The sequence below is a fragment of the Cavia porcellus genome, unplaced genomic scaffold, assembly GCF_034190915.1.
Source record: "Cavia porcellus strain 051 isolate PalLab524CR breed Dunkin Hartley unplaced genomic scaffold, mCavPor4.1 scaffold_9, whole genome shotgun sequence".
Classification (NCBI taxonomy): domain Eukaryota; kingdom Metazoa; phylum Chordata; class Mammalia; order Rodentia; family Caviidae; genus Cavia; species Cavia porcellus.
In genome coordinates this window covers 49,748,513-49,770,647 of record NW_026947492.1, presented here as the reverse complement: position 1 = coordinate 49,770,647, position 22,135 = coordinate 49,748,513, and the positions used below count along the sequence as shown (strand labels likewise).

General features: G+C 35.4%; 1 protein-coding gene across 26 annotated transcripts in view; it reads right to left on the bottom strand.

Annotated features, from left to right (window-relative positions):
- The window catches only part of Dlg2 (discs large MAGUK scaffold protein 2), a 1,893,126-nt gene that overhangs the window by 683,374 nt on the left and 1,187,617 nt on the right, over nt 1-22,135 (bottom strand). For all 26 annotated transcript variants that reach the window (XM_063256338.1, XM_063256340.1, XM_063256341.1 and 23 more), the window contains one exon: nt 4,297-4,350. In XM_063256338.1, coding sequence (XP_063112408.1) covers nt 4,297-4,350 — 54 coding nt within the window. The remainder of the gene's footprint in view (nt 1-4,296; nt 4,351-22,135) is intronic.

The following is a 22,135-nucleotide window of genomic DNA, read 5'->3' as shown; positions in this document are numbered from 1 at the left end:
CGGCTGTTGTTCTCAAATAACTTTTACATAAATGATATTGGCAGGAAAATGATAGGGGTGATTATTCTAAAAATCTTCTCATAACCTTTGTAACCAAATTCTTTTTGTTGTTGTTGTTCTCTTTTTCTCCTGGTTCCCTCACTCTGCTACTCTCCTGGGAGGCTTTTCAAGCAACAGTCTTAGAACTTTTGGTCTAGTCTCTATTGTTGGTTCTAACCCTGGAAACAAAGGTTTTACTCCTCCTACCAGGTGTACAGAGCATTTCTCATTTTGCTTAGTGTTACCGGCCTGCCAATATTTTAAAAGTACTTTTGTAACCTTGCCTTGTTTCCCTCATAAGTCCACATGTATACACTATTAATCTTTTAATTGAAGACATTGGTATGGTATTGCAGTTTTTGTTTAACAAGTATTTACTCATTCTTGTATTTTGAGCTTGTCAATGTGACTTGTTCTGACCAATTGGATGAATGAATTTAATATGAGCAAAGGCTTTAACTGTGCTGTCCTGTCTTAAGTCTGAGCATTTTATGCTTCGGTATTACAACATAAAAATATGCCCAGGATGGCATCTATCCTACTTGCAGCCCCTATAATGAAATATGAAGCAGAGATGTATAGGACAACCTGATACTTCACAGCCTGAAGCAGCTGGCCAGGCCAACTGGCAAACACACAGGAGAAATAAATGTGTTGTTATATGCCACTGATTTCATGGTTGTTTGTTATATACCCAATGTTGACTCCATAGTAGCAGTAAATTTTCCATTTACTAACTGAGCAAGAATAACCATACAAAATGAGAGATTTGCATTTAACTAAGCCCCAATCACTTAATAATATTTAAAACTTGAGATTCTCATGTATATCATTCCTTACATTGTGTTTCCAATAAGTTGCCAAACTATGACATAAATACCAGAGAAGTTTGGGGAGAAAAAAAGAAGAGCATTCTAGAATCTTTCTGGTTAATTCCATCTTTAGAAAGCAAGAGAATAGGGTTTGCTTTGATCGTGTTCAGTAGAACTCTGACATGCCCACTGCAAGGAAGAAGTATGTCAGGAGAATATAGCATCTCAGGTGGCCACAGAATCTCAGGAGGGTAACTCATTGCAATTTAATTAAGTCAACCTTTGGAAAGCTACTCTAGGTCACAAGCGGGCTCTACTCACTTTGAAATATCTATTTATCTGTGTCTGTCTCGTCCCTGCCCCTATTTCTCTCTCCTCAAGTGAGACTGGAGACTATAGGAGACTTATGCTTTTGTACAATAGGTAGCACTCTGCCAGATGCAAGGTGGTACCCAAATCTAAAATATGACATTATGTAAGACTGAGTTTATTTGAAGCATTCGTTTATAACCTTATTGATACTTTAACTAATGGCAAGGCTCTAATGTCCCTTAACTTACTTCCCTGAAAAAAAAAAAAGCAGAAACTCCTTTAAATATCTGTTTTTATCCTTATTAGACATTCATATAAAAATCCCCTTGGCCCTGGAAATTTCCTTTAGTTATTTGATTGCTCTTTGCATATGTGCCAAGGGATTGTTTCCATAAGAAGCATTTATATTTAAAATAAAATTTGCTAATCAGCAAAATTAGTACACTTTCTTGTAATGACATTATATTTGAGAAGAAGTTTCATATATAAATTATAGTCTGTCATTCAGGTAATATTTTTTTGGAAAGGGAATGTTCTTATGCGGCATGATTAAAATACACTGGGGAACCCTGAAATCATTTTTTCATTAAATAGAGCTGAAATTATGTGAACAAGTAGAACATGAGAAAGAAAAGAGGAGAGCAAAGTATAGAACACTGGGGAATGAGAAAATAGAAAATGGACTGTGAAGGGAACAGTCATTTGTTCAAGGTTACCCAGTGAGTCAGGGAAAAAATGGGAGAGCTGGGAGGATGACAGGAACTAAAACATATTCACATTAATAGCCGGAGGCTAAACCTGCTGATCCCATTGGTTAATTTACCCATACATATTCTATAGGAAAAGGATGCATATCCATACAATATTCTTAGAGTTTAGCATGCTTCTTCATAAACATTTATTTAAAAAATAAGTACAAAAACTATCAACCAGAAGTTAGTCTGATTTGATATACAAATCATATTTGATTTTCACAACAGCCTGTGAGGCAGGTATTATAGTTTCTGTTTTATAGATTAATATAGGTTCAGAAAGACTAAATGAATTGTAGAACAACCTTAACAGAGCTTTGGAATAATACTGATACAGTACAAGGAAGTGCCCTTGCTTGTAAAATCAAGCTACAGTGGTCCATGTCTACTACAAAGCTTTGTAAGAGGTTACAAAAAAGAGATTTGCTTGGAACATAGGATCCCGTAATGTATTCTGTACACAAGCCCCTATGCCAAGTGTATTGAAGCCTCTGTGACAAGATGTCTCCCACTCAAATAAATCTACATGTGATAGAAGAGTAAGAGTGAATTTTGTTCTTTAGCTGAGAGGCAGAAAACAAGGCTGGGAGGAAACAAACAAAAGTAGCCATATAAAAGGAGTTAAGTAAGTCCTTAAATTCTATAGACAAGCTGTCTGAATTCACTCCTGGCTCACCTATTGCGGTGAGTCCCTCAGCAAGTTATTTAACATCTTTAAACTCACTTTTTCCATTTTCAAAATAGGTAAATTAATAATAGCTAATTCATAGAAATGTCATGAGGATTACGTGTGTTAAAATGCATTAAGTGTTCAAAGCAATGGTAGACATACATCAATTCCAATGAAAATGTTTGATAAGCAAAAACAGGAATGAAAAATTACAGAATAAGAGGCCACTAGCTATGTTTAATACATTATTTTGTTTCCTTCTATGCAACTAAGGCTTGTTGATTCCTACCAGTAAGCTTATCCCCATTTCTGATCTGGCCCCTAATCACTCTTGTTCAGAAAGATTGAAGAAGCTCTAGTTCAGCAATTGAGGTTACTCAGCATTAAGTCAAGCCTGCTATTATTCCTGTCCTGACCCTATGTCCTAGTTTTAGTCATTTGTCCTTGCAATCAAGTCTCAACCTTGTACTCTAGTTCTAGCACTTTGCTCCCCTGTGGCTGAGTCCTGGCTTGCATAGCATGTACTCAGAACCGCCAGTCTTTGAAGAAGCCATCACCTGAAAGGCAGCCTATAGACTAAAAATATGCTGTGCTTAAATGTTTGAAACGTATGTGCCTACTTGCATAAAAATTAAAAACACATTAAAATTCAAATTTCCAACTCTTGAAAATGGGATTATCTGGCAGCAGCAATGCCCGAGTATCAGCTGCCAACTTTAGAGGGCTATGTGTTTTCTACTCCCTGAAGTCTCTACTCCTGGATATGTGTCTGTTATTTCACTGCTGTCTATGGGCATCTGAGGTTGGAATTTAAATTTGAAAACATCTACCGAACATTTTGTGTGAGGCACTGTTTTAAATAATTTATATACTTTTCTCAGTGAATAGACAGGACTCTATCCTTGTCCATTATCCCTCTAACCTCGCCTTCACTAATTTGAACCTGCCTGCATGGATCTGTGGTTATCTCATCTTTCTCACCTAACCTCTACCATTAGCCAGGGCCCACTCAGAAAACTTGGCTGAATCTCTATAATTTGAACCATTTGCCCACATTGTGGCCCATTGCCAGTCTTCAATCCTCCCTCTCCAGACCAGTCTTAGTCATCAAGAACTTTGGCCATCATACTGGCTGTGTGACAGACTTCTAGGCTTTGCTGGTCTGCCTGATCCTTCAGTCTCATGCTCTATATCTTCATGTAATCATATATATCATTATATATAGATAAACTCTATCCTAGCAAAACTTTTCTTTCCATTTTTGTTGGAAGCTCAATAAAACCCATCAAACATCTATTGGTCGCTCATTCTATGCTCTGTCACAGAAATAGATTTGAGTGTTCCTTTAGTAGGAAACTCAAAGAATTTTACCTCTGTCTGCTAGGAGCCATTCAATTACTTTCCAGAAAACCACCTAGCAAACTAAAATTATTTGAACAGACTTTTCCATTCTTTTTTTTTTTTCTTACATTGATCCTTGTGCTTAACAAAACACAAATGAAAAGAGGAAATACTAGTGATGACTAAAACAAGATTCAGGAAACATCAAAAGAAAATTCACAAAAGTAATTGTAAAATTTCATTTCATTTCATAGGATTATCTAGTCTGGTTGGAAATGACTTTATATCAAATTTTGATTATTCATTGAAATTCAGCTAAGTAAATTCTACCATTGTTTTCAAACAAAATTTTGATAAAAATATTACTTACATAAGGAATCGTATCCAAAGTATCTGTGTTGACAATTATAGGAGCAGGGCTGGCCTAAAAGAAAGAATTATGAAAAAAAATTTGAATAAATAATCTACTTTAAGACAGTGTGTTAATTTATTTAGCAAAACACTAAACAAGTACAGTATTTCATGCATACCTCCATGGGCACTGTAGCAGCTGTTGGGGGGACAATAAAATGACTCAGAGTTCCCACACCTTCCCCCACTTCAAATATTTGTTTGCTATATTACCACGTAGTAAAATAAGCACTCGTAGAATTTGCATTCATTTTCTACTAAATTCTACACAACAGTGTAGGAGGTGAAGATTTGTGTTGTGAATGAGATTTAAGAATTTCTAATAAATTGAATGAGAGTTAAGATGTGTAAAATTTCTTTAGAAAACGAGATACTTCAGGACATTTTGATTTTGCTCCCAAGGAAGCAAATATTACCTTAACCTTAAAGCTATTTTCTTCATATTGCCTTTTGGAAGAATGCTGTATTCAATTCAGTAAGAGTTCACTTATTGATATCTTACGTATATGTTTACCAGTTATGCATGTTTTATGATATCATTTTTTCATTTTTGTGTAATTATAATCATATACCAAAAAATCCTTAGATGGAAAATTAAAATTTCATTCAGATATGGCAGAAAATCAAATTGGATATGCTAAACTTTCCTTTTAAAAATTTTGTATAACTTAAGCAATCGCCTTTAATGTTGAGCAGAAAGCTGTGTAAAACTGATATAGGAGTGCTACAAGCCAAGTCATTAGAAAGTAAGAGATTGCAATCTCTATGTGCATCACCAATCTGACTTCATGAATATTGAGCAGACCTATCTTTATTTTCTAGTTTCTAGAATTTTCACAGAGCCTTTTCCTTCATCCCCCAGAGGATCTTTAATCTCCATCCCAAATTACAGATTTAATTTAGATAGAAGAAACACTTTCATCATGATTAATCGAGAGCTGTCCTGTGCAATAGTTAGGCAAGTGCTCAACTTCTGGGCCATTTCATTAGCTGTGCCCTCTAGAGTTAACAGCCTTTTAATGTCAATCTGTGCCTATAGCATCCTCATAAAAAAATTTATTTTAACAAAGGAAATTCAGTAGGTCTTATAAAATTCCAGCACATAACACAATTTATAACACATAACACTGATAATGACGCATACAAACTTGGTCTATGTGTCTGTATAGTAGGTCAATTAAGCATTTATGATATATTTATAATCATCTCTGAGAAGTATCATATGGGTAAACTGAGGCTTTGGAAAAAGTTCACACAAATGTATAAAAACATACATGCACACACACACTCAGACACACACATGTGTCATGGACACAGACACATACACATGGCACTTATCAAGAGGCATTTGGTGTAAGGATCAGGACATGAGATTTGGAGTGGGAAGATCTGGGTTTAAAGTTGGTTCAGCAACTTCCTGATTGCCTAATTAGGGGGGCTAATAACTTCCTGGTGGTATGATCCTAGTAGTCACTTTCTGGAAAGGGTGAATATCACTTGAGATGATGTATTTGAATGCATCTTATAAATTAAATTTCAGAATTAATGTTAAAAAACACTAGTAAGTGTACCTACAGATAGACTACTGTAAGGAGGAATTGTTAGATGATTTACAAGCTGTTATATTTCAGAGATCTCGGTGCTATGTTAGTTACTACAACTATACTCAAGAGGCTTCATTAGAGTATATCACGGTTAAAAATGAGTGTTATTATTTATTAAGTATGTATAGGATTAATAGATTTCATTTAATTACCAAAAAACCATATAGACAAGACATAAGATTATCTGACTTGGATGGAACTTTCTTTACATTATTGATAAGAAAACAAAGGTTTAGGGAAAATAAGAAGTAAACTTTGAATATTGGCTAACCTTTATGATAGCATAATTCACTTTTTTATGACATCACAATTCACTTTTTCCCCATTGCATTGTTTTATGACCCTAGTATTTTGATGATATAAGATTCCTATGCAAAGCATAATAGGAGATCCACATGAACAAAAGGTCACCTTGAAGGCAAAAACACCACAAGATATTGCAAGTTAGATGTTCAAAAGGAGTTTAGTGAAGTCTTGATAGATTTTTCTTATGTTTCTAGCTCGATAACATCTCTCTTATGATTTACTTTTGGTTTCTATTACTCATGAAATTGCCTTATTCTTGAATAGACTGAAAACTCTATTATATTCAATACTTGTATTCCCCTGTTGTTTAATAAGTCTTTGATCAATAAATATGTATTGATTCAGACTTTAATCCAATTTTTGTTTTTCTTTATATAGATTATATTATTATTGAATTAAATTTTATAAGCCTATTTCCAGTGTAATGCTATTTAAAACTTCTGTGTTTATGCTCCTATTTTCCATTTCCTACATGTAAATTTGGTCTTTCCAAAATGACACTGTATTTGAAAATTGACCAGAATCATATTTAGAATTCTCCTTAGTACTTGGATATATACACAAAACTCAATAAACACTTAGAAAATATTGACTAAATATAACTATAATGCAAACATTATGATAAGAAGGAAAGTAATAAATATTTGAAAGTTTTGTAGAAAAATTTTTTTTCCATACCGGTGATTGAATTCACAACCTTGCGCTTGCCAGACAGGCGCTTATGCCCTGAGCTAAATCCCTGGTCCTTGTAGAACATTTTTAAGATAACCCAAAAATGCTTTGTGTACATCAATATGACTGGCTATTTTTTTAAGCATTCCATGCCAACTTCTTTATTTTGTCACTATTATTTTTCATTAAATCTAGCTTTTATAAAATAAAAATTTTTAAATTGAAGTCTTCAAAGTCTGCAAATCTTGAAGCACAGGTATGAGACCTAGGTTATGTGTTTTTAATGTACTGTATAGATGCTTAGTGCTCCTTTTCAGTGTTATAAACATTCAAAAACCAAGGTTAATATTAACATTTCTAAACCTCAGTAAAGTGCATGCACAAGCAGGATATAGAGATCGTACGTATTATAGCATATGCACATTTGACATTGGCAATCTCTGGCAGTCACTTGTATAAGATGCCAACTTGAGATCTTACATAAAGCATGCTACTTCATAGTGCTGTTAGGCAGTGACTCTAATAATCCTTCCACTGCTCTGCTGCAGAACACTCTCAGCCCTCCAAGGATTGTTTTCACAGAAGTTTACTGTACTATTTTAGGCACTGAGTAGCACATACATCAGCAGAGGATAAAGCTCCAAAGTGACAGCAACTTAAGTGTGGTAGAATTCTAGGCATGGACCCTGAGTGCACTCTTCTCACCAGCTGGCAGTCTAGATCTTCTCTTAGTTCAGTCTTGCTCCTGTTTCTCTTTTCATTTTTGCAGCCATGAAAGATCTATTTTAGTTTGACATAGTTGGGCTTCTGAGTCTTAAAACCCAATTCCATGGTTGCTTTGATGGTTTCCTCCAGGTTTTTCTCAACACTGCCTACTGCCCTGGAGTACATGCCCTCTGTCTTCACAGTAGATACCCTGTTAATTGAATGCCTACATCATACTTGTGATTCAGCAGATTTCTGGCTCCATTTTCACTGAGTCTATTTTCATTCACTGGAAAGAAACTCATAACAAATTTGAAAAAGAAATCTTTTAATCAACTTCAAGGCTTGTCTTTGTATGAGCAGATCTAAGCAGGCATTTTTGAAACTATAAAGGACTAAGAAAATCAATCTTTCTTGGGTGACCCAAACAATGAGTCAAGTGGTTTTTCTATTATATTTTATTTTCTTCTTTGTGGATAAAACCAGTTTACAACAAAAAGGAAGTATAAAGCTAACCACAAAATTTCAAAACCTAAGCAGAGAGGATATTGATAAAATTTAAATTACTGTGTTAGATAAAATTATTCATTAATTCCACCTGCTTTTCTGTTTTCGAGTTGCACGGGATAGTTTTAGTCTCACCATTTATGCAGAAGGCAATCATAAGGGTGAACTCTGATCAGATCATATCCTGGTCTTGCCAGAGTGGATATTCAGGTTACATTCTACATATTATATCAAGTCTGAAATGAGACTTGAGAAGTAAGTATTGAGTTGATTAAGTCAAAAGTCAAACTCAAAATAACTGAATTCTGTGTTGACTTTTTCTTCAAATCTTCTTGCCCTATTCTGGGAATAAAAATGTGGCAGGGTTAAAAAAAGGAACTTTTCCTTCATTTCTTGAATTGCACACTCCTTCTGTCGGTATAGAAACATTCTCTTCCCTCTCTTCCTTTCCTACATTTTGTTGGCCAGAAACCCTGGTTTCAAGGTATTAGTAAGATCCTGTTATACTTGAGTGATTTGAATACTAAGAACCCATAATTACCACTGCTTTAGGGTTATGGGACCAGGACTCAGCTGTTACAAAGGTCATCTACTACATTAATAGTGGAATGGATAACAAGAGAAGGCCCAAAGCAGGACTTACTTTATGCAAGTTAATTTATTTAATCTTCCAACAACCCTATAAAACAAATAACTATTATTGTCAATCTCTAAGTGAGGAGAGAGGAATTAAATAACTGCTAAAATCATACCACTTATAAATAGAACATCTTTAACCCTAGTAGTCTAGCTGTGGAACTCACGCTTGGGATGAAATCAGACCTTACCACCCCTCTTTGGATCTTACTTTGTTACTGTTGAGCAACAATTTGCAAAACCAGCTCAAAGCCAGATTTGTTCTAAGCACCGTGATTCTGGCTGATCCAAGAACCGTTTGTCCTTCTTATGGCCCAGTCATACCAGAACTTCCAATGAAGGGCCCAGAAGACAGAGCCCTTGGAAAGGTTACAGGCACAGGCACAAACTGGCTGGCTGACTCAGGAATTCTTTGAAGAGACTGTTTGGTAAACTACTGATTAAATACATATTGATGGTTTTGTGAGAGAAAGGAAGAACTATTTAGGAAGAATAAACAGACATGTAACATGTTGCTTTTTTTCCCTTTATTTATTTTTGAATAAAGAGGACTTGCCTTGAGTCACATATAAAACATATAATATAGTTAATGCACATAAGTAGTAAAACTTTTTTATTTTTATTATAACATTTTACACTTGATCTTAGCTGAAAGGCCAAGAAGTGATATTATAACATTTTAAAAAACAAGAACAAAAGACAAAAACTCCAGGCTTCAGATTGGCATGTCTGCAAGAATTTTTAAAGCTGGACTCCTAGGAACATTTAATTCCATCCTTTCATTTTAAAATATAAAAATGAAGACAGAAAGAGAGTGTAGGACCAAGATCTCACAATTACTCAGTGTCAGTCTAAGGAGAGGATAACAGAAAGAAAAACAATAATAAACTTCTAAGCCTACATTGAGTGATTATGATGTCTCAAGGACTGTGACAAATACTTTAAGAGACATCAGTACATTTAAATCTTACAATTTTTCAAAGAAATCAATATTGCTTTTCTTTTAAAAAGAAAGAAGGAAGGATAGGGAATAAAGAGAAGGAGTCAGATGTGGTGGTGCATGCCTGTAATCTCAACACTTGGGAGGCTGAGGCAGATGGATTACTAAGAGTTCAAGGCTGGCACAGTACACAGTGATTTCAAGGTCACCCTAAACTCCATAGAGAGACCCTGCTTATAAATAAATAAATGAAAAAAAAACTAATGAATGAATAAATGGGAAGAGGAGGGAAGGAGAAAAGAGGGAGAAAAAAAGGAAGGAAGCGTAAGTTAACTGAGTCATTTGCCTCAGAAATCTAAGAAGTAAGTAAAGGCTTGGGGATTTAGCTCAGTGGCATAAGAGCCTGCCTGGAAAGCACGAGGTTATGGGTTCCATCGCTGGTACCCCTCCAAAAAAAGCTACATAGTATCCACAACCAGTTTTTATTCCAGCTCATGATCTTATCATCATCTGATTTCACTGAGTGAGAATTTTCAGGTAACCACACTGAATCTGAGGGCTTGGGGAGGGGGGCGGTTATGAGTTTGTTTCACAGTCTGAAGAGAAATGTCTCATTGTACTGACTCAGATTCAATTCCCCAATTCTCACATGGTTTCTGGGTCTCTTATGCTCTTGAAAACCCCCACTCGAAAATGGGACAAGTCTATTTTCCAGTTAACCTATTTCCTCAAGAAGTTAGGTGGAGAAAAAAACACATGTGAAGCAAAAGAGAGTTTCTAAATATAAGGTTATCTTTTGTTTATTATCATGCCCGCTTTTTGTTTTTAAAAGCTTTCTTCTTTACATGTCCCCTCTTCACAACATCCACTAGGTGGGTGCAGTTCAGCCAGTGCACCCACAAGTCATTACTATTCATTCTAGCTTAGCGCCTGGCTTGCTTTTAACTGACAGCGACCCAGCAAGGCTAGGACACTGAGGCAAGAAAGAGGCTGACGGAAGTGCATGAACAGCTGAGGAGCCTTAACTTTAGGCTCCTGGTTGTGGCAGGGTGTCACACAGGAGCCACATTCGAAGACACTAAAACCTTTGTCGCTCTTCTTAGCATTAATAAAATGCACTGGAAATTACCTACCTCACTTACCCCAGCCTCCCAGTGAATACAGGAACAAAGAACAGATGTGTATTTCAACTTGAACTCAATCTAACTGTTTATCCAAATGTTCTTAAAACTAAAACATGTTGCCCTCATTGACACCTAATGATAAGTAAGTTGCCTGATATCTAGCTGTAAATCAGGACCAAGATGCAAACCTGTCAGTCGGCTCCAAAGCAGGTAACTCTTACCTACTGCACAACATTTGCTTCTGCACCCTATTAAGACATGACAAGCATCCAGAAGTCTGTTCTAGTGCACACAGATTCTCAGTCATCCCTGAGAACCCTCCATTAGTATTTCATCCTTGTGGATTACAGTGTTACCATCCATCCTCCTTTAAAATACAAAATGGTATAGTATTTTGCGGAAAAAGAATGATATGCTGAGGACTTTGGTTAAGATGAGTTTGTCTGTCCTCTTATTTCCCCAGTGCAGAAAAGATGGGACAGCCTGGAGACTGAAGCCCACAAAGAAGACCCTGGGAAACCAAATTTTCTTTGTAAGATTTCTCTAACATCCAACATGTTTGCATCAAGAGACAGAAATTCCTTAAACAGCTATGGATACTCTTCAGACCTCCATCTGACACCCTCCCACATCGTTCCTTGAAGTTAACATATAAAGCTAAACAAATGACTCAGCAAAACCAGTCTTCAGCTCAACATTGAAACCTAAACTGATAATTATACCAATACCAATCCCATGCTTTATAATTTATAAAATATGTTCATATGCATTTGATGGTTTAATTTCCCCATGAAAAGGAAAGACAACTAGTACTGACTGTCCAAGTACTCACTACATAAGGTTTGTACTTGTGCTTTGCTGTTTATTACTTATAGAACCTCAGAGGAATTGGTGAAAATTTTCCTTGTTTACAGATAAGAACAAAAAAGATTCAGTGTGATTCAGGGAGTTTATTAAAGTGGGGCATATAGTGGGAAGCAAAGCTTGTATTCAAATCCAGGTCTTCTGACTTTTAAACACTGCTTTTCACCACTGAGCCTTGATGACTCAAATCTCACAGGTTCACACTGAGCTCTTACAAATGTAAGTGCTTTATTTATGCAAGTGTTCTCAGAAGAACCCACCAAAGAAACAGAGCCATTAACACAAGTCTCAGATAAGGTTCACTCAATGTGCCCATGCCACAATAACCATACCCACTCAGTCCACTGAGTCATTCCACGTGGTGCTATTCCTGGAAAGAGCCATGTGGATACCATCTGCTTCCTGTCGCTAGGCTACCAAAGAGCAGTGAGCTTAGCGGTTACAGTGTCCATATTTAGGAACAAGAGTTCTGAATAAACTGTCAATACTCTGGTTCTTCAGGCTAAGAAGAGGGACCACTTTCTTGTGTGGTACATGGGTCAGGGTCTTTCATACCATGAGTGATCAATAAATGACTGCCTTTCTTTTCTTCCATCTGGCCAGGATTCTCACTACTCCAAGCAAATAACTTGTTCATGTCTACTACAATGTCTTTGCTTTTCAAAACTTTAACTATATTTTGTGCCTGTACATATTTCTTCTTTATTTCATATCCTGAATCAGTTAGCTATGGCCCCCATTCTTACCAGCTTAACCAAATTCTGTCCTGCAAGGGCCATCTAATGTCCTTGATTTTCCATAAAACCTTCCTCACTCATCACTCCAGGACTCAATCTATTCAATCAATTACCCCTCAGATTTTAAAGCAATTCTTATTTGTACCTCTTCACTTTGTACTGAACTATAAATGTTAAAGAAAAGAAGTTCTGTGAAAGCACCAAGACCAGATATTACTAATGAACATTTTTTCTGTTCTTACAGATATTGACAATTAATTGGTTCATGTGTGATACTCATATATATTTGGTGAAATTGTAATTGTTTTGAGGATAGGGTTCTGTTCTTACTTGAGTTCTTTACCAGGCACTCATGTCTATACTCTTAATGATGCTTGGCAAACAAAATACACACAAAAGATTGTTAATTGATTTTGAAAACTATGGGAAGTAATTTTTGAGCCAACAGAATTGGTGAAATAGAATAGGGCAATGGCATGCTTCCGTCTAGTGACAAGTTCATGTAACACCCTGCTGTGTATGGCTGTCTTGAACTTATCTTGCTCTACAAACAATGCTATTCTCATTGTTCAGAATATACATAGAACGTAAATGAAGAGTAATTATATGCCAACCATATGCAGATACTTTATGCTGACTTTTTGTAGTCCTAATTATAATCCAGTGAAATGCACACTTTAACTATTATCCTTTTATAGATAAGAAAAGTAAGGCAAGGACCTGTAACACAGCTTGTCCAAGGCCACTAGGCTGATAAGTAGTGGAACTCAAGTTCACTCATTTTGACTCCAAATCCATAGTCTTGTGTTGTTATTGCTCTCTGTGGGACAAGGGATCCACTTGCTGGATGTATTATCTGCCATTAGTGACTATCCCACAATATCTGAGAGGAATTTGGAGAAACCTAAGGACTCACAGATCATGATAAAAGCAAAAGGGAATATCCAACATATTTTAAGTTTTCTAAATGAATATGAAGATAGAGGTCCAAAGACACAGCCAAAACTAAACCTTTACTTGAAGTCTTGTGTTTTAGCTTTAAACATAAACCCAATTTTATTTATTTCATGATCATATTTTTTGTCACAAAATAATATTTCAAATCATTTATAATAGAGTCAGACTGACATCCTGAGATGTTCCCACATGTCAAAACCCACGTGCTCTGTCTCTCTGGAAGTAACATACTTCGGTCAAGGAATTATGGTCCTCAGATAAAGATGGCTGGACTATGAGATAGTCTCAGTTTTGGACCAGGAAATTATAGTAATTGAGAAGAAAGATAATTAATTGAACCTCATATTTACTTACATATTTGAGAAATAAAAAATTGAAAAAGATGACACATAAGAATCCATGTTTCATCAAGGATCTGATTTTATTTAATCTATATATTTTTTTTTTGGTGGGTGGAAAATAATGGGAGAAAAGGCATGGGTGCTATACAACCCTTCTTTCAGGGATATGACTGTCTTTGTTTTTACCATTTAGAAGCAGAAAAGAAGAGTTGATGCTAAGAAAGGCATATTGAAATAAAAGGCAAAGATTGGATTACATAAAGATCAGTGGCACAGATGAATTTCTTGTGAATTTTCTAAAGAATGGCATCTTGCATTCTTTAGACAAAGCTCCTAAAAATCATTTATGATCCTTTTGCTCTACATTAAAGTTCTGCATTTTCCTTATAAACTAGTTAACTTTCTGGCCTTGAGACTGTAATTATCAGGCAGAAAGAGTCTATATTAAATAGTCAAATTTGAAATGAAACAGAATTATCACTGAATTCTTGCTTCCATCCTTGCTTTTCCCAATGTTCTATAAGTCTTAACTCCAGAAATAATTTTCCTTCTGCCTTCATGTTTTTCTCTACTAACTATAATTTGACATTAAATTACGCATTGAAGTCTGAGCAACCATAATGTCTCAAAATATCTTATATTTAGACTACTTCTCTTGTGTGAGAGGAAATGTTGAGAATACTGAGAATTATGAGTTCACTTACTCTCTCTAATCATGACTGATCTGTAATTGGCTCATGGCTATGAGACATCAGTAAGATGCTCAAAGATCTGCCTCTAAAAGACTGTATTTTTTCAGGCTTACAAATGGAACAAGGTATATAACATTTTAGTTCTAGTTAACTCTTTAAAATTTTGATAATATCTAGAAATCTAACATTCTTCAACAGTCGATTTTTCTTCAAAATTAATGTTCATTTTGGAATCAATTTCAATGAGGAAAAACATGAAGAACAAATAAAAAGGAAAAGTGAATGATGGCTAGAAAAACAGGTTTACAAAATACTGCTGGGGATTTACTGGTACCAAGGAATATATTCTGCAGATGTGTCTGTATATTGTCATCAAATAGGCAATGAGCTCTTTGTTCCACATGCCAGGAGTCTACAAATCTCTGGGTCTGAAATGCCAACCAGTGCCTAGCCCCACAGCTGTTTTTGCTTCACAGAGTGCCAGTGAATATGCCATTCTTAGTTTTGCAGTTTTCAGGTGCCTTTCTGCATCTCAGTTATTGTGAAAAATAAGGGTCATACTTGTTCAATTTACCTTTCCCTTTAAGCTCTGGCATAGTGCTACTACACTATGTTTTTCAGGTTAAAGATCAAAGGAACTATTTCCTGTTACTTTACATGAGGAGATAGATCCACCAAGAGAAGAAAATTAATGCAAAGAAAAAAGGAGGCAGGATGTTGTTTTCTGGTCCAGGGGGTCATTAGCGTTCAGTTAGGGAGAATGACGATTTCCAGCCAGAGGTTCTCTCCTCTCTGAGCCTGCTTTTTCTATTGGCATTGCATCTTCACGACTAGACACATCATTTGTTTTGTATAAGGGTTTCCCAACAAATTGGAAAGAAGAAGATAACCTATGAACATAATATATGCTAATTCACATCTCATGACCTGTCCTTTCTTCCTTTAACTCAGTAGGAACACTTGTACCTTATGCTTTCATGTTAGGATGAGCCAGCTCCTATGTTTGAACTTGGTTGGACTCATCAGAAGAAGCTTTTAGGGCTGGCTACAGTCTTGTGAAACCAAATCAGTTAACCTCTAAGTTACTTCTGAGGCTAAATCCAGTTGTAAGTAAGGATTGTTTGGTTTATAATCTTAATACTAGGTTAATTTTGAATATTATAAAAATAGTAATAAGAAGTTTAGAATTTTAATCATCTGGCCAACATTTAAGGTTTTTTCTTTTCTCTTCATTTTTATAGTAAACTCAGCTGACTCATTTAATATGTCTGAAAAATCTACTTATATATAAATAGAAAATATAATTTATTATTTAGTCATCTGTGCTTCAAGAAGCTAATGATAGCATCTGTGAACATACTATGAAATTTATAAAAGTATTCAGTTATAATATTCAAAAATTAGCAGGCTTGGGGAATAGCCCAGTGGTAGAGTGCTTGTTCTCACATGCTGCAGGCAGGAAACCCCAGGTTTCCTTACAGATGCAAGTGTATGCATGTGTGTGCACACACACATATAGCCTCTTTGGTTACTAGAGAAATGCCAATCCAAACAACATGGAGATTTCATCTTACTCTAGAAAGGACTTAGGAAATAGTTGTGAGGAAAAAAGGAAGCCTTCTACATCACTGATGAGGATGTAAACCAGTACTACCACTATGGAAATCATCATAAACATTCCTCTGAATTACAAAATAGAGATCCACTTAACCTGGGTGTAGATTTTCTGGTTATCTTCCTGAATGGTTTAAAGTCATCATATTACATGTTTATAGCAGAACAGCTCATAATAAATAAATCTTATCAGAAAGCAATCTATATGCCCATCAACAGATCAGCTGATGGAGAAAATGTGAGATCAGTCATAAAGAATGAATGGATGTACCTTGAAATCATAAGCATACATGAAATAAATCACAAGATTATATCTCACATGGTCTCTGATATGAGAAAACCAAAACATCAGTAAGTTACAGGGCAAAATATAAGAAATGTGGGAAATGGGAGATGGCAGGGGATCTGGAGGAGGGGAAGGAGGGAAAGGGAAAGTAAAAATGATTGGGCTGTGATACATACGTGTACCAGCTCCTCCAAGATGAATGTAATTATTATATATTACAAGTATATACACACAATGATAAGAAACTAAAAAGAAAACAGCACCCACCAATATAAATTACAAAGGGGCACATTCTTTAAGTACTGTGCTAAGAGTTTAACTCACATTATTTCATTAAAAATCAACAAGGCTAGAAATAACGGCATAAAGTCTAATTTTAAGATAAGAATGCCAGAAGCAAGAGGAAAAGCAGGGACGCTATGGAGGAAACTGGTAGGAAGTACAGAGCAGTAAGCATGGAAACAAAAGTGAAAATGCAGTATAAGACTCACTTTGTTAGGACTCATGAAGAAATCCGATTACAAGTGTTCTTCTGGAATAGAATTCATTTGTAAGTCAAATACTTACTATTTTATACAATATACTTACATCAGTTCTCTAAAAGTTTTAAGAGTCTGTTGTGTACTGATTTTAATTTTGATATGCTACATAGAAGTTTATTAGTATTAACTCTGAATAGCGATTTATTTCTGTTGCATAATAAATAAGTTTGATATTCTATTTTTGTAATTTCTAGGGTAGGTAAAGAAAGTGAAACAGCCTAGCATGAATTTTATCTTTACGCTATTGTACAGTAACATATGTCTATATTAATGCTCTACTTAGATGAATCAACAAAATCACTATATACTGGAGTACAGGGAATACAGACTGTACTTGATTTTGTGAATGTCAAATGTGCATAAGACTTTCAGTCAAAGAAAATCAAAAGTGTACAAGGCAGGAAGATAAAAAGCTAGCAGAATCTTGCTCTTTTTGTTTGTTTTTTTTTTCAAAAACAAAAGTGACAATGTGTACTCATTTTCATCAGCAATCTTCAAATGTTGCTGCAGATTCAAGCTTTTGTAATTATCCAGGTCACTTTCAGCATAGTGCCACCCCGCCAGCTGAGTATCTCCATAGAGTAAGTATCTTCTTTATTTCTACTAATAGGTATTCCATTAATAGCCTCAATCATATTTTGTACAAGGAAATAGACTACCGTTGGGGTATTACTAAACAGAAATGCAAGCGAGGTTAAAAAGAATGAAGTAAAACATAAATCTAACACAATTAAGGGTGATAAATTGAGGAATATTTACAATCCATGAAAGGTTAAAACATATGTGGAACACCATATATTAGGACTGAAAGTCATCTCTGAACAAAGTTTTTAGAGCTGACCTAAGCTTATGATGGCTCAAATCAGACATTCAGGAATGAAAAGCAGACTTAGTGCAGGTGATAGTGGAGCCCAGTAGACAGATTTTCGGGATGAATTTGAGAAAAGAAGGATCATTTCCTCATTATCATCTCATTGCTGCCTAAGTCTCATTTCTTACATATTAATCAGACAAACAGATTTACTTAGCAAGTGTCATGTTTAAAGTACTGAACTTGGCACTGTGTAAAATAGGGAGGGGAGAAGCACATGGTCCTGTCCTGTGAGGAATGCACAGCACCATGTGGAAATGAGAAATCTTCCAGTATTTATAGTACAAAGCCAAACATTTGTACAAGTGAAAGAGAAAAATACCACAGTGGGTATAAAGGAGAAAGGCGAGGAGGAAGAGGATTCACAGGCCAGTACTGGTCTCATTGATCCTCTTAACATGGAAGCAACTTCATGCTATTTGGTGACATAAGTAACAAACTGTGGAATGAAGTAGTTTGTAAGCAGATTCCTTATTTGTTTCTACCAGTAGGTGCTGATCAGGTTTGAAAACTAGGAGAGAAAAGGAACAGTATGTAGTTACCAGGCAGGACAGAAGTTTTATAGAAGAGAAAATGAGTTAAATCCTAGAAGACAGAATCTCATCTTGTAGCTCCATGTGCTCAACCAATTTGTTTATTTCTGTGTCTCTGTTCTGCCCTTCTTTTTGCTGAGCAATACTTTATCTCTATGTCAGTGGTAATTCACTGGTTGCTGTCCTATCTAGCTTAAGGTTCTCTAGTTGCAGGAATAAAGGCTGTTTGCATTAGTTTAAGAGAAATTTGAAATTTATTATCATGAGCAGGCAGAGAGAACAGAGCATGGCAGACCACTGCATGGACCACAACTGAGAATCAGGAATTTCCAAGGACCTATGAAGTCACAGCCCAGGCTTTCCCAGTTCCTTTTAGGCTGGTTTTTTCAATATCTCTTTTGGACCACATGGCCCTCTTTTTTTTTTTTTTTTTTTCTTACTACATGAATTTTATTCTTTAATACCTATGGACAAGAATTCTCTCTTTACTATACATATATCCCCAGGTCCAGGCAATGACCCTTGTCAATCTATGGGCCAGACTACATGTATCAGAGGCCAGGAAGCCATGCTTTGTGTCTGATATCTGTGGATATCATGTCTTGCTCTACTGGACATTTACTTGTAAAGTTCTAGCTTCCTAGTCAGTGGGCCTGAATAATTCAGTGTCCTTTCTGACTACCTGCAGAATTTCTGACCTGAAATGAATGTATGAACTTTCATCCTCATTGTTCCTGACATAACTCTTCTAACGCTCGGAGAGGGAGGTGGAAACCTGGAGAGCTGATAGCTTGCCCTTTCCCTTCTGCTGTGTCAGGCCTTTGTGCCTTGCAGCAGGTATTTCATCCTGTCTTATCTGGGAAGCCCCCATTTGAAAACTGACTCAAGACTTTTCAGTTTGCTCTTCTTTGGCCAACATTTCCCTCTATCCCAAGAAGACGAATCACCTCCTACTGGCAAGTTTACTATTGTTTTTGCATCCCTTTATTCCTACTTCTATCATATGATGCTACAGTCATCTTAGTTTAATAGTTTTTTTCTTATTCTCCTGAGACGGGTAAGAAAATAGACTTGGGTCAAAGACTGAGCCCAAGCCTAGTCTTACTACTTATTAGCTCTGTGACCATGGGAAGGTATTTTATCTCATTAGATTTATTTTTAATATGGCTCTATTAGAGAGTTTTTGGGTGAATTCAGTGACATAATGTATGCAAAATGTTTAAAAGTTGAATAATATCATTATCTAGCCAACGTGTGACAGATAGAATATATTAAATGTTTTCTGAAGAAATAAACTTATTTTAAGACTAAAAAATCTTTGGAACCTAATGTTTTATTCTATTTTCAGTGACTTTGAAATATTTACTACTGCTAAATTATTCTAAATTATTCTAATTATTCTAATATATAGTGCATATATATTCACAATTGAATTGCAATACTGATAAATGTAATGAACATTTCACATAATCTAGTATTAAAGTATAAGATAGAATATATGTAATTATTTCATGTCTCTCTCCTCCAATAGACTCTAGATACCCTCAGGGCAGAGTTTTAGTTTTTCCTATTATCCTACTACATATATATATATAGTACTTTGTGATACATAAAAGTATGTACTAAGTATTTGTACAATGAATGAACAAGTGGGAAAACAGACCGCATTTACACAATCAGTAAGTGCCTTATCTGTTCCTTCCACTTGAAGTGTTGTCTTTCTCCATCATCACTGCAAGTCAAAAAGTTCTGTCTACACTTCAAAACCTGAAAAATCCTTCCATGTAGCTTACCCCTTCTCTGAAATCCTGTGGTAATTCTTGGGGACGAAGGGTACTTTGTATCTGATTTGTATGTTTATTTGTATGTGATTTGTATGTTTATTTAGAAGTCTCTACGGTCAGAATTTCAAGTAGGGTCTTCCTGATTTATTTATTTATTTTTATTTCTTCCAATGCTCAACAAATTGCATGACATTCAAATTAGGATCAAAATAAATTTTTCAGACATGAATAAATGAACACTATTGTAACTGTCTTTGATTGACAGAAGCTTAGAATGTAGCAGCAACATAAGCAGAAGAAATGTACTGAGGACCACTGAGTAACAGTGAGAATGTCGTTATGGAATCTAAATATAACAATTACCAATACATAAAATGCCAGCTTTATACCCTAGAATAAGAAACAGTGGGGAATCATTCAGTGATTCAGTTTCTCTTATAAAGTAATGATACAACAAAGAAGTTGTGGATGTACACACCTAGAATAGGAACTTTCACATCACTAGGGCACTATAAAATGTGCCCGAACTCAACCAATTCATAAAGACGGAAGGTAAGACATACATCTGTAAGTGTTTATGAAAAAAAGAAACTTATACATTTGGGTCAATGCCTATAATGATCTCTAATTACTTGCATAAAATAGCAAAGTCTTTAATTTGCCTACTACATAAAGATATTACTTGTCTAGAAGAATGCCAACATGGCTTCAGAGAGAAGGATGTACCATTCACGCATTCAATAAATATTTAGGAACTTACTCTGGTAAAGCCCTCAATGCCAAAAGATATGGGAAAGTCTATGCTGCTGCTTTGCATTTAGGGCTCTGGGTCCAGCAGATAAGACTGTTTAAGATTTGTATTTGATTTCCATTTTATCACCATCAGGGCATTTTATCACCATCAACCCTTGAAACTCTGAAGAAGTTTCCTCATAGTTTCCTTTCCTTCTCTCACACTGTTTTGGCAGGATTATCCAGATGATAGTGATTAGTAATGAGAACCATAAACTAATTGGAAGGTTCTCTGTGTGCAGATTATGACATAATTTGAGATTTTGTGTCAGGCTTGTATCTACAGAATTGCACTAGCTGAATCCACAGCTTGATGTGAGAGCTGATTTGAGCCTATTAGATGCCCCTGGTGTCTAATGATAGATGAGGATTTTATGCTCACAGTCCAGGCCAGAAAATCACTTCTATGCTTGTAAGTTTTTGTTTTTCTAAGATTGGCTGTAACATGTATACACATATCTTTATATTTTTATTTTCAAATATTTGATTTTAAAAAAGAATTAGGTTTATTTTATAGAAGGTAATTGAAATACATACACTGTCATTTCTTTAATATAATGACATTGTAGGTTTTACTAAGATATCCTAAAAATGTAGAGTATTACTAAAGTTTGTGTATAAATATATATTTGAAATACATTATTTTGTTAAAAAGTACATGAAGTAGGGAGTAGAGTCCTTTGTCTGAGATATAAACTGTACATGCTAGAAAAAAAAATGAGGCTCTATTTAACAGTATTACCTTCAACTGGTAATACTTTAATAACACCTAAATTGCCCTTTAAAAGTCTTCATAACATTATAATCATAGGTACACTGAATAAAGATTTGAAAAAAATGTGAAAAGATTGGTAAAATTAGAAAACTCCTAACGTCTTCCAAAAAAGGTTTTGAACAAATCTTATCAATAGCTTGGCAATGTGTGTGTGTATGTTTTGTGCAAGAAATAGATGACCTGGGGACAAACAACAGAACTGAAGAAAAAGTAACCCACAGACCAGGGAAAATGATTCAAAGGCTATCTTTTCCTTTAAAGATCTATTCCCTTTTAATACATTACTTCCACAATACCCTGCAACCCCTATAATGAGTTAGTATGTGTTTACTATTTTCTTTACAGGTATTTGAATACAAATAATTTTTATGAGGTCAGAATTAACAAAGCTGGTGGTGAATAATGCCATACATTGACTGGTAATCCTGGAATGGAAACTCATGTTAGAGGCGATCTACATCTGCTCACCAAGTACTGTTTCTGCTGGAGATAGACGTGCCTCTGCTGTTAAGGAGC